The following is a 12,455-nucleotide window of genomic DNA, read 5'->3' as shown; positions in this document are numbered from 1 at the left end:
TGTAGAAAATTCTGAGAGAGATGGGAATACCAGACCACCGGACCTGCCTCTTGAGAAACCTGCATGCAGGTCAGGAAGCAACAGTTAGAACTGGACATGGAACAACAGACTTGTTCCAAATAGGAAAAGGAGTACATCAAGGCTGTATATTGTCATCCTGCTTATTGAACTTATATGCAGAGTACATCATGAGAAACAATGGGCTGGAGGAAGCACAAGCTGGGATCAGGATTGCCAGGAGAAATATCAATAACCTCAGATATGCAGACGACACCACCCTTATTGCAGAAGGTGAAGAAGAACTAAAGAGCCTCTTGATGAAAGTGAAAGAGGAGAGTGAATAATTTGGCTCAAAGCTCAACATTCAGAAAACTAAGATGATGGCATCTGGTCCCATCATCTCATGGGAAATAGATGGGAAATCAGGGGAAACAGTGACAGACTTTATTTTTTTGGGCTCCAAAATCACTGCAGATGGTGACTGCAGCCATGAAAGTAAAAGATGCTTACTCCTTGGAAGGAAAGTTTTGACCAAACTAGACAGCATCTTAAAAAGCAGAGACATTACTTTGTCAACAAGGGTCCATCTAGTCAAGGCTATGGTTTTTCCAGTGGTCATGTATGGATATGAGAGTTGGACTATAAAGAAAGCTGAGTGCCAAAGAATTGGTGCATTTGAGCTGTGGTGTTGAAGAAGACTCTTGAGAGTCCCTTGGACTGCAAGGAGATCCAACTAGTCCATCCTAAAGGAAATCATTCCTGGGTGTTCATTGGAAGGACTGATGTTGAAGCTGAAACTCCAATATTGTGGCTACCTGATGTGAAGAGCCGACTCATTGGAAAAGACCCTGCTGCTGGGGAAGATTGAGGGCAGGAGGAAAAGGGACCAACAGAGGATGAGATGGTTGGATGGCATCATTGCCTCAATGGACACGGGTTTGAGCAAACTCTGGGATATAGTGAAGGACAGGAAAACCTGGCATGCTGCAGTCCACAAGGTTTTAAAGAGTTGGACGCAACTGAGCCACTGAACAACAATGTGAAATGTTTCAATCCCTGATAGCTCAGCTGTGAAAGAATCCTCCTGCAATGCAGGAGACCCTGGTCTGAGTCCTGGGTTGGGAAGATCCGCTGGAGAGGGGATGGGCTACCCACGGTTCAAGGGGTCACAAAGACGCAGACACGGCTGAGTGACTGAACTGAACTGAAGTGGAAGCAGTGACATATTTCATTTTCTTGGGCTCAAAAATCACTGCAAATGGTGACTGCAGCCATGAAATTAAAAGACGCTTGCTCCTTGGAAGGAAAGCTATGACAAATCTAGCTTACATGAATTCTCAGGCACTTCAGTAGTGTCTGGCTCTTTACGACCCCATGGACAGAGGCCCACCAGGCTCCTCTGTCCAGGGGATTCTCGAGATGAGAATACTAGAGTGGGTTGCCATGCCCACCACCAGGGGAACTTCCTGACCCAGGGATTGAACCCATATCTCCTAAGTGTGCTGCATAACAGACAGATTCTTTACCGCTGAGCCCCCAGGGAAGACCATGACAAACCTAGACACCATATTAAAAAGCAGAGCCATCACTTTGCTGACAAAGGTCTGTAGAGTCAAAACTATGGTTCTTCCAATAGTGATGTACAGATGTGTGAGTTGGGTCACTAAGAAGGCTGAGTGCCAAAGAATTGATGCTTTCGAATTGTGGTGCTAGAGATGAGCCTTGAGAATCCCTTGGACAGCAAGGAGAACAAACCCGCCAATCCTAAAGGAAATGAATTCTGAATATTCACTGGAAGGATTGATGCTGAACCTGCAATACTTTGGCCACCTGATGCGAATAGCTGACTCATTGAAAAGGACCCTGATGCAAAAAGACTGAAGGCAGGAGGAGAAGGGGGCGACAGAGGATGAGATGATTAGATAGCATTACCAGCCCAATGGACATTAATTTGATCAAACTCAGGGAGATAGTGGAGGACAGAGGAGCCTGACATGCTGCAGGCCATGGGTAGTAAATAGTTGGACACAACTGAGCGACTGAACAACCACCACCACCTCCACCTTACCTTTGAGCTTCCCTAAGCTTCCAGAGCCCCACTCTCAGCAGGGCGAAGAAGCTTTCTGTGTCTGTCAGTGGTAAAGGCTGAGACTTAAGTCTTCAAACACTCAAGTGCCCCCTGCTTTGGTGATGATGGGTCCTTAGAATGCTCATCACTCCCTCCCAGAGCTCAGACCAGGGAGCCTTCTCACGACAGTAATATGGAGCACCTACCCTGGTACAGAAATGGGAGTTGGAGCTGTTTACCCCCTCTCCATGTGCTTTCTCCCTTTACATTCATTTGCACATTTCTTCTTGAGTCACCGAATCCAACTCTGCTCATCCCCACCTGGTAACTGTAACAAGCTGCACCTGCATCTCTATCAGGGCGGGTGCACGTACCCCCTGCACTATGAATTTTCCTTCTCTCCCTTCAGAATCTCTAGACTCCCAGACACCACCCTCAAAAGGGGCAGTGATGCAGGGGAGGTTGTGCCTCTCATCCACAGCCTGGGTCAAAGCACGACTGTGTTATATATAACCTCTTTCACTCTTAGAATGAACCTTATCTTCTAGCTTTCCTCCTGCTTCTTGGCCACCCTGCTCACCGTTTTACTTTGCTTTTCCCTTAGGTCCATTCCCTGTGTTTCTCCTTTGCACTTCTTTTCTTTTTATGTGTCTGTCTGGCTCCCCAGGGTGATATTCCCATCATCCACCTCACATCACTGGTCTTGTTATTTCAAGCATTGCAGACACGTCCTGAGACATGCTAGTAATCAATGTGTGTGTACTCAATGAAGGAGTATTTTTATGACTGACAGGAAAAGGTCTCCTCCATGTAGGAGTCAGTATATAGGTGTCATATTTGTAGCATCATACATAAAGCCTTGTGTCTTGTTCCAGACACTGTAGGAGTGTGACTCTGTCTTGGTGCCCTGGTGCCCTTGCATGTCCCCACTTAGGCTACGTAGGCAAGGCTAAACTGCAGGCTGACTTGAATTTTGGCAGAGAACCTCCAGATTGGTCTTGCAGCAAGGGGAGATAAGCAGCCTGATGAAGAGCTGCTATGAGGCCATTTCTCACCTGCCTCCTCATCCAGCTGGAGGTGACACAAAGTTGTTACTCATCCACCTGTGGTTTCAGTTGAACATAGGATGGTCTCCCTAGCGCAAGCTGAAACTACAGCTGTGGACTGCAGAGCTGCTCAGTGCCATAGGGCACAACTGTGGACTCCTTCCTGGCAGAGACCCACCACCTGTAGTGCCTGTTACTGAGGCCTTCCAATTCAGTGGCAAACCGCGGGACTAGGGACAAGGCAAGTGACACCAGGGTCATATTGCTTCTGCACTGTCTGTAAGGTAGAATCTGAATCCATTTGGGTTCATTGTCTCCTTACTGGCCAAGCCCATAGAAGGTGACAAGCCAAACTAACAACTGCTACGGTGCCCTGAGGCCCTGTAGCTCCTGTGCTGTGACTTAGGGACGGGCTGCCTGACTATGTGACAGAATCTGGTGTTGAGTTGTGTGATGTTGCGTGACCAGAATACTGGCTTATTTTGTCATCACACACAGCAAGGAGCACGGTTTTCACTACATGCTATGACTCAGGGTAGCCTTGTCAGTCCTCATTAACAAACCAACCTTACAATGGATGCCATGTCTGATACCAGCTACTGAATCTGCTATTGAATCAATATATTTACTTAGACAAAATATGTTTCTGAAGTCCAGTTCATTTTAAAAGTTAACCTTATATCCTACTTGAAATTCAAAATCTGTATCACTTCTGAGAGAATTGTATTGTAAAAATAAATGTTTAAATGAAAAATTGGAGAATAAGCCAAATCCATTTGCAATGTAATGCCTATTGCACATGTTATCTTGTTTATTCTTCATAACAAATATTTAGTGTAAAATTGTAATTTCCATTTTAGAAATGGGGAAACAGATCCAAAGGATGTAAATACCTTTCTCACCTTCACTCAGTATGTGTCAGAGCCAGTACTGATAATCTTAGTTATGTCACGTGCTGTGCTTAGTCGCTCAGTCGTATCTGACTCTTTGTGACCCCGTGGACTATAGTCCGTCAGGCACTTCTATCCATGGGGATTCTTCAGGCAAGAATACTGGAGTGGGTTGCCGTGGCCTCCTCCAGGAGATCGTCCCAACACAGGGATCAAACCCAGGTCTCCAGCAGTGCAGGCGGATTCTTTACCGTCTGAGCCACCAGGGAAGCCCAGTTATGTCAGGTCATAGCCAATACGGAGACAGAGCAGATAAGACTCAAGTCATTTTGTCTCACGAAGTTCCCCTCATTCCTTTCCCTTTTCTTCTAGCTAGGATCTAATCTTGTCAGACAGCTCCATGACCTAGGGGCTTTGTCACATACTTTTTGGTAAGATGGGATACTCTTATTTAAGTCTCATGGTAGATTTGAACCTCCCATTTTCAATCCTTTTGGACCTGGATTTTCATACCTCTGTAAGGGCACAACAGCTGCTATTTATAATCCTGTTATTCGCTAAGCAGAGTGAAGTCTGAGTAGGTCCTTTGTTGCAGAAATATATTTTTTTGGTGATGAGGATGCAGATGGGGGCTCAGAGATGTAAGCGTTTTGTTATTATATTAATAATAAGGATATAAGGGAGGAATCAGACAGCTGGAGGACTTCCCCATAGCTCAAACAGTAAAGAATCTGCAGGAGACCAGGGTTCGATCCCTGGGCTGGGAGGATCCTCTGGAGAAGGGAATGGCAATCCACTCTAGTATTCTTGCCTGGAGAATTCCATGGACAGAGAAGCCTGGTGGGCTACAGTTCGTGGGGTTGCAAAGAGTCGGACACGACTAAGTGATTCACACACACACACACACACACACACACACACACACACACACACACTCACAGACAACTGGAGGGCTTCTGAGATCTGGTGACTATCAAGCCAATGGAGGATGTCATGGAGAAGAAAAGATGTTTGTGGCTGTTCTCTCCCTGCACCCAAAAACCGTTGGAAGGCAAGTCAGAAATGTGTGAAAGATATGCTGTGCCATTTGCCATGCAATTTGACAGCAGTTCTTTTCCTGTCTCCCTACAACCTTTAACAATGGCTTTGGTAGCAAAAAAAAAAAAACAATGGCTTTGGCATTCCATTTCTCTATATATTAAGTTTTTAAAAATGCTTCTCTGTCAATGATTTCATCAGGGACACCGTATGAGATTTGGGTGGCACATTTTGTAAACCCATTTATTCAAAAGAAGACCACAGGCTTTTATGAATTTTTTATGTGTGCGTATATATATGTATGTATATGCATTAACATGTAGATTACACCTAAAGAATATGTTATGACCCAATTTTTTTAACCCTAGAAGTGCAAGGGTGGTTTACATGTATGAGGTTACCAATGCAATTCACCACATTAATAGAAAAATGGAGGGAAAACAATTCTATGATCATCACAATTGATGCAGTATAAGTGTTTGATGAAAATTAATCTATATTCAAGACAGCAAACTAGGAATAGAATGGAACTTACTCTGATAAAGTATATCTACAAAAAAGCAACGTAAACAGGTTGAAATGGAGAAGATTTTTCATTTCCTATTGGGAAAAAAGCCGATTATCACCTGATTTAGTCAAGACTATTCTGGCCAGGTTTGTTCAATGCTAAAAAATGAGGACAGGTTTAAGGTTTAAGCCAGTAGAAACTGTTGATATTCAAATATAATAGTATATTTTGAAAAGCAAAAATAATCTAGATCTAAATTTTGGAATTAATATGCATATTTAGAGGAATTGTTGGACAGAAAATCTATATATAGACATTCTATCTCTACATACAGCATCAACTAGACAATAAAAATCACAAACCATGAATTTTCAATAACATTAAATACCCGGGGATAAATTTAACAAAAATTGTGCAAGTAGAAAACGAAACTTTATTGACCGAAATTTAATAGTCAAATACACAATATAAGAACAGCACAGATGGTTTCAGTTTATCTTCTTTCAAGCAAATGGCTGCCCTTCACCTATAATACAAACATTAAAAAAGTTACTTAAAAAAAAAAGTTACTTAGCAGAACTTTATTTCGATGACAGGAGAGGTATACAAAGTTCACTGCAGTTGTAGTTTGATAAAATGGACTAAAACAGGAACACTAAGGGCGACCCTTTGGCTTACCTTCAGTTAATCCTCTATAGAGATTTTATAGACTTTTCAGGCACATTACCAGTATTTTTAAAAACACACTACTCTTCCTAGCTGTACAAGAAAAGAAGGACACTGAATTCGGAACAAATGAAATCAATGGAACCTATCAGAAGGTAGTTTTCAGTAGAAGGCAAAACTGTGTACACATTCAGTAAAATATCTAACAACAAAAAGCACCCTAAGGAGAACAAAATACACAAAAACTGAAACAAAAAATCCCAAAAAAGTATCATTTAAATGCATTGGTTTGAAATAATATTCCAAATATAGGATAGCTAAACAGTTGTTCTCTCTGTTACTGCTTAAGTGAAGTAAACAAAAAGGCCAGTATTACATTTGTTTCTTCTCTACTGTCGAAAACTGTAGACATTTTCATTTGTTCTACTTCATCCCTGATATGGTGGTTTTAAGTCGGTTAAACATTTGTCCCCTTTTTTACTTGGGGCCCTCATGTAATTCTAAATGTTTCTTTTCACCCTGGGAAGCATTCCAGTTGGTATAATAAATTATATGTGACACTAATTTTAAGTCATTACTATCACTGGCTACATGGTGACATCAAAATGTGAAGCAGAAATAGGACTGTTTCTCACAGCCACACCAAAAAAAAAAGAAAGAAAGAAAAAAAGGAGAGAAGAAAAGGGAGAGCAAGAGGGACTATGAGTGAGAGAGAAAAGCAAGTAGGAAGAGAGAAAGAAAATCTGGAAAAGCAGATTTTTTTGTTTCTAAATGATAATGGCTTTTGAGAGAAAACTCTGACCAATTTCAAAAGTTCATCCACGGTATTTGTGATGTTTAGTTATTTAGTTACTGTGGGGTATGTTAAATAATATGTTTTTCTACCCTACTAGCCATTTCATCAATATTCTGAAAATATTTGAGTTCCAGATTATACTCTGCTTTAATTCTGTAATATACTAACTGTTACCCTAACTGTTAGTGTCTTGTTCATATTTCTAATTATGTGTACTTGGGCTTTGTCCATTTGCTTCACAATTATGTAAACTAGAGGAATGGACTGGCAGTTTGGGGTTGGCAGATACAAACCATTACATTCAGAATGGATAAACAACAAGGTCCTACTATACAGCACAGGGAACTAATGTCCAATCTCCTGTGATAAATCACAACAGAGAAGAATATTAAAAAATGTGTGTGTATATATATATATATATTAAAAATTATGTAAACTAGCACATTGTCTTTATTTATTAGTTGAGTTTATTTTCCTCTTCCTAACACTTCATACCTGTCTTTTAATAAATATCTTTTTCTTTTTCCCTTAAGTTTATTCTGTTGCTCTTTTTCTTACCTTTTATGTTGGATGTAGGATTTTGTATTTATGTACCTTGTAATTTATGTATTTTTCTTTTTAAATACCACGCATATTTAGGGCTAAGATTTTTCTATGAGAACATTTTAATCATGTTCTGTAGTTACTTGAAAGTCGTCTGAAAGTTGCATTTTCATCTAATTGTTCAAATAGAATGGAACAAAAATGTAAAGTGAAAATATTTAGAAGGCTAATACACAGTAAATTCTTCCCTAATTATGAAGTTCCTCCTTTAAAATCAGAATCATGCAATTTATTCTCAGCAAGTTGGAAAACAGGTATGTGAAAGATACTGAGTTGATTATGCAAGAAGAACTAGTTACAATTTTTGGCCTTCAAAACTTTTTAAACTCATGCATCAAAGAGGAAAAATAACATACTTGATACGGTTAGAGAGGATTATATCATGAGGCTCAGATTTTTATTAGTTCTTTAAGAGCGAGAGTGGGGTATATGGTAAAACCTTCATAGTATTGTAAAGTAATCATCCTCCAATTAAAATAAGCAACCTCGCGCGCCCCTCAAAAAAAAAGACCAAACGTGGGGGCAGGTAGTGTGCTTAGCATATGTATCTTACTCACACCTGCCTTGAATATCACTGACTAAATGCACTCTCTCAACTTGATCAGCCACAGAAACAGGAAACTAGACTATCTTTGGCCATTTTATTATTCAGTCATTTCATGCTTCCCTGGGGAAAGGATTTAAAATGCAACTATTTTTTAAAGAGCTAGAGAATTCAGAATTTGAGAGAACTTAACATACATCAAGCAGAATGTTGGCTCATTTTCTTTTATAAAAAATTAATTAATTGATTTTAATTGGAGACTAATTACAATATTCTGGTGGGTTTTGCCATACATTGACATGAATCAGCCACAGGTGTACATGTGTCCCCTGTTAGAAAATGAAATCTCAATTCCCTTGTTATAATTTGACTCAAGATGATATTTTATGATAAATACATCATACAAAACAGAGTATTCTTGTATGCATTCCATCAAAGAGAATCAGAGAATGCAGAAATTAGCATTGAAAAATCAGCATCGTCGTGTATCTGTTCTGAATTTACAACTTACAGGAGTAAAGTTGAGTTTAGAAGTTAAGGGATTATACAGAATCACACACATTATGCTAAAGCTGGTACTAGAACCTACTTGGATGCCTAAGCATATTTCATATAAACTGATATTTATTACAAATGCATTCCATATTTGCTACAAGCAGAAATTATAAAAGAACCTGAAAATTATTAGCTGTTGCTTAAAGTACTTATACTCAAGAGAAGAAACGGTTCCCTATTTTCAATTCGATATGGCTTTGATCCTCTCTGTTTCTTTATTTGAAAGTCTGTAAGTCAGGCACTCAGGCATCTGGGGTCTGAACTATCTTTCAAAGAATATGTGAACTCTGTTATTAAAGTAATAGTAATGTTCCCTCTATATTAGTAAAGATATTCTGAAAAACAGAAACCACATAAATTACTTTCTGAATGGATGACATACCTGCTTCTGGCATTTCAACAGGCTCTATATTTGATGCAAACTCCTCCCTGACATCGGGACCATCTCCACCTTCACCCCCAGTCTTTGCCAGAGCCAATCGCTGGAGATCAGCTTCCAGGCCAGAATCTTTTAAAAAAAAAGCATCAATTAAGCTGTAAAGCATACAATATAACAAGGGAATGATGATATTCATTCCCTCGGTGTTATGAATTAAAAGCCTTAGGTTAGTATGCTAAAAATGTGATGAATAAGAACCTCAGGAGCATTATTCCGGGAATGTTTTGCTGGAGAAAAAGGAAAGCAGAATTTGCGAATGTTATTACCATTTTCCTTTTCCAGGGTTGTCCTCAGACAACTAGGTTGCCCCCTTCTCTTTGTCTTGAAAACAAGGGAAAATTTGAGGGACCACACTGACCTGCAAACTATACTCTCCTCAGTTTCTTAGGAACTGTCTGAAGTCCTTTTCTAATGTTTCCTTTCCTCTTCTTACTGGTTATGTCTTAAGGCATGAGGCACAGATACACTTTACCTTCAAAGGGATCCTTCTCCTCTTCTTCATCACGATTCACTGGATCCTCTACATGTACTTCCTCCTTTCTAGGTGTGATATCCTGAATCTCAGCTGGCGGTTCCTCTTGTTGAGGTTGCTCAACACTGGGCTGCTGGTCCTAGTAGAGAGTGCATGCAAATAAAACCTTTTCTTGTTAATACATCTAATAGCATAAATATACATAATACATAGATATATCTGAGCATAAGTAAACCTAACAACATTTTCCCAACACAATACTATGTACTTACTTTTAATAAAGTTACTCTTCCCACAGAGAAGAGTTACCCAGGAAGACTTTGGAAGTTATTTAAGTCTATGTTGGGATGGAAGTATGCAGCCTGTTGTTAATAAGCAGGAGGAGGGAGTCACTGGGCACATTTCCAGGGAATTTAACAGTATAATCATCCAGGCAACGCTGGACTATAATATATCTGGATCAATGTTCCTTCCTAAGACAAAGTGTCACCCTTTATCAGCATGGAAGGCCTTTATCACTGCATCTGTACTACCTAACATCATTTTCTCAAAAATAAACTTGTGCTAATAGAAAACACCAAATGGTAAGGTTACTCACAACCACAGGTTCATCCACCTGGGAGCAATCTTGCTTTGTAGGTCCCAATGCTGATGCCACTTGCCCACTCATATTTCTCCCTGAAAGCAGAATGTTGTGATTTAGAAAATGTATTTAAGAGTACAGCTATATTTGATCACTTTTATGACCTTATGTTGACTTGTTTTTTTTTTTAATGTGAAAATACTTTCGAAAGAAAACTCTGGTTAAGTATGAGTGTACATGCATTTCAATTACACCAAATACAGTCGCTTGCAAAGCCATTTGTGTCTTTGCGAAGCTGGCAGAGAAATCACCTTAAGGTACATAAGAAGGCTGAATTTTTGTGAGGAAGTTTGATTTCACAACAGACTTCTCCATCATGAAGATCTTTAGTGAAATACTGCTAGGAATTCAAAAGCTCAGGACTACTGCTCATGTCACACTCCTATTCACCAGACCTATTTTCCCCAACTCCCTTGGAATTCAGTTGGAACACGAAGAAAGGCTCAGTCTTTACAGCCTGACTATGGCGATTTTCTCAGTGTCTGGGGCTGAGGTGAGGCTGCATACAGAGCAACCGGTCCACTTCTCTCTTGGCACCTTACCACAAAATCCGCGATACAGTCACAACCCCACTGCGGTCCGGTTTCTAGGCCTTTCCTTAATCGCCCACCCGCCCCCTGCCCAGGTCCCACTGCCGGCCCCAGATTCTGTGCTCTGTCGTCAGTTCCAGGGCCCCAATGAACCAGATATCTCAAATAGCACCCCCAAGTCTCCCCCCACCATCATCCTACCCCCCTGCCCTCCTCTGCCCACTGCCCTTCCTCTACGGCCATCAAGGCAAGAACTATGGAGTCGCGACACTTGTGAGGAGAAAGACGACTATCTTGAGGGCCTTCCTCCTCAACGGCCCTAGATCACACTGCCCGATCCGCGGGAAACTTGCTGGCTCCCCCTCACAGGCACACACACTTAAACTCCAGACAGGACAGACCTGTGAACCTACCTGGTGAGTCTTAAGTAGTGAGAAAGAACCGGGACTGAATAAACAGACCCGTCTCAGGCCCAACGCTCCTCACAGATCGCTCAGGACGGCGTATGGCACCAAGGCGCATGCGCAGCAACGGATGTGCACGCACACACTGCGCATGCTCACTGAGTTGGGCATGTGCAATGCAGGTTGCGTTTTTCCTGCCATTGAGGTAGAGTCCTGGAACCGCAGGGTCTCTGCAGGTGAGAAAGGGGCTGAAGGCTATATTTTTTTCCTTCCAGTGCAGTCTTTCTTATGCATCCACAAACTGTGGTGATAGGTAGTCCCAGGTTACCCTTAGTGGAGAATGTGTCTCAGAAAGACAGTCATGACAGAAATAGATATACGTTTTTTCATTCTTTTTCTTTATTCTGCTCTTCAGCAGTTATTTCCACCATTCTGTCTTCCAACTCACTTATTTGTTCTCCTGCTCAGTGAGTCTCAATATTGATTTCTTCTAGTGTATTTTTCATTTCAGGTATTGTGTTTTCAACTTTGTTTGTGCCTTATTTCTTCTAAATCTTTGTCAAACATTTCTTGTATTTTTTTAAATCCATGCCTCCATTGTATTTCAAGATTTTGGATCATCTTTAATATCCTTACTCTAAATTGTTTTCCAGGTAGTTTCCCCTATTTCCTCTTCATTTATGTGGTCTTTTAGGGTTTTTACCTTGCTCTTTTGTCTGTACATATTTTTTGTCATATCATTGTTTTTGTTAGGCGGAACTGTGTTCTTCACTCACTGCTTGATTGGCCTGAGAATTTTAGCACTGGAGTTTGCAGGCAGTTAAGCAGGGCCAGGACCAGGTGTTTAGATGTGGCCCTCCAGAGACCTCACTCCAAATAGTATTCCGTGAGGTCTGAGTGTCTCTGTTAATCCAGCAGTTTGGACTTGGTCCTCCCACCACAGGAGCTCAAGCTCATGAATCAAGATCCTGCAAGCTGTATGGCAAACCAGGAAATAAAGGAAAAGAAAAGAAAGGTGGAAGACAATGACAAATAATAAAAAATAAAATGAGTAAGAAAACTAACAGATTAAATTAGAAAAATTAAACATATAACGAAACAATCACTGGAAGGTAAGACACAGCTACACTAGCAAATAGGGAAATTTTTAAAAGGTAGAAGAAACCTTTGCTGTAAAGGGCAGGGCTTAGGAATGGTGGGGCTCAGGCAGGGTGGCTTAGGCAGGGGTGTGGCCTATGCTGAGTGTGGCCTGG

General features: G+C 40.9%; 1 protein-coding gene across 3 annotated transcripts; it reads right to left on the bottom strand.

Annotated features, from left to right (window-relative positions):
* Positions 1-5,963: 5,963 nt before the first annotated feature.
* Positions 5,964-11,295, bottom strand: LOC113889157 (P antigen family member 3-like). Of its 3 annotated transcripts, none has more exons than XM_027535970.1 (5): positions 11,212-11,295; positions 10,224-10,303; positions 9,626-9,764; positions 9,097-9,222; positions 5,964-6,076 (listed from the first exon to the last, which is right to left on the bottom strand). In XM_027535970.1, exons 2-5 carry the CDS (start codon positions 10,293-10,295, stop codon positions 6,054-6,056), a joined length of 360 nt encoding a protein of 119 aa, XP_027391771.1. In that variant the 5' UTR covers positions 10,296-10,303; positions 11,212-11,295; the 3' UTR covers positions 5,964-6,053. The 3 variants fall into 3 exon arrangements, with proteins under 3 accessions (XP_027391771.1, XP_027391772.1, XP_027391773.1); XM_027535971.1 differs by having other exon boundaries at positions 9,626-9,758; XM_027535972.1 differs by having other exon boundaries at positions 9,626-9,755.
* Positions 11,296-12,455: the final 1,160 nt, after the last annotated feature.

Source organism: Bos indicus x Bos taurus, unplaced genomic scaffold, assembly GCF_003369695.1.
Source record: "Bos indicus x Bos taurus breed Angus x Brahman F1 hybrid unplaced genomic scaffold, Bos_hybrid_MaternalHap_v2.0 tig00003786_arrow_arrow_obj, whole genome shotgun sequence".
Taxonomy (NCBI): Eukaryota; Metazoa; Chordata; class Mammalia; order Artiodactyla; family Bovidae; genus Bos; species Bos indicus x Bos taurus.
This window is presented reverse-complemented; position numbering and strand designations above follow the sequence as displayed.

What these genes read in the sequence shown, in the direction of transcription:
- LOC113889157 (XM_027535970.1), bottom strand. Translation starts at nt 10,295, where the DNA reads ATGAGTGGGCAAGTGGCATCAGCATTGGGACCTACAAAGCAAGATTGC. An exon ending in AGGTGGATGAACCTGTGGTT is followed by an intron (nt 9,765 to 10,223) that starts GTGAGTAACCTT and finishes ACTCTCTACTAG; the next exon opens with GACCAGCAGCCCAGTGTTGA. An exon ending in GGAGAAGGATCCCTTTGAAG is followed by an intron (nt 9,223 to 9,625) that starts GTAAAGTGTATC and finishes TTTTTTTAAAAG; the next exon opens with ATTCTGGCCTGGAAGCTGAT.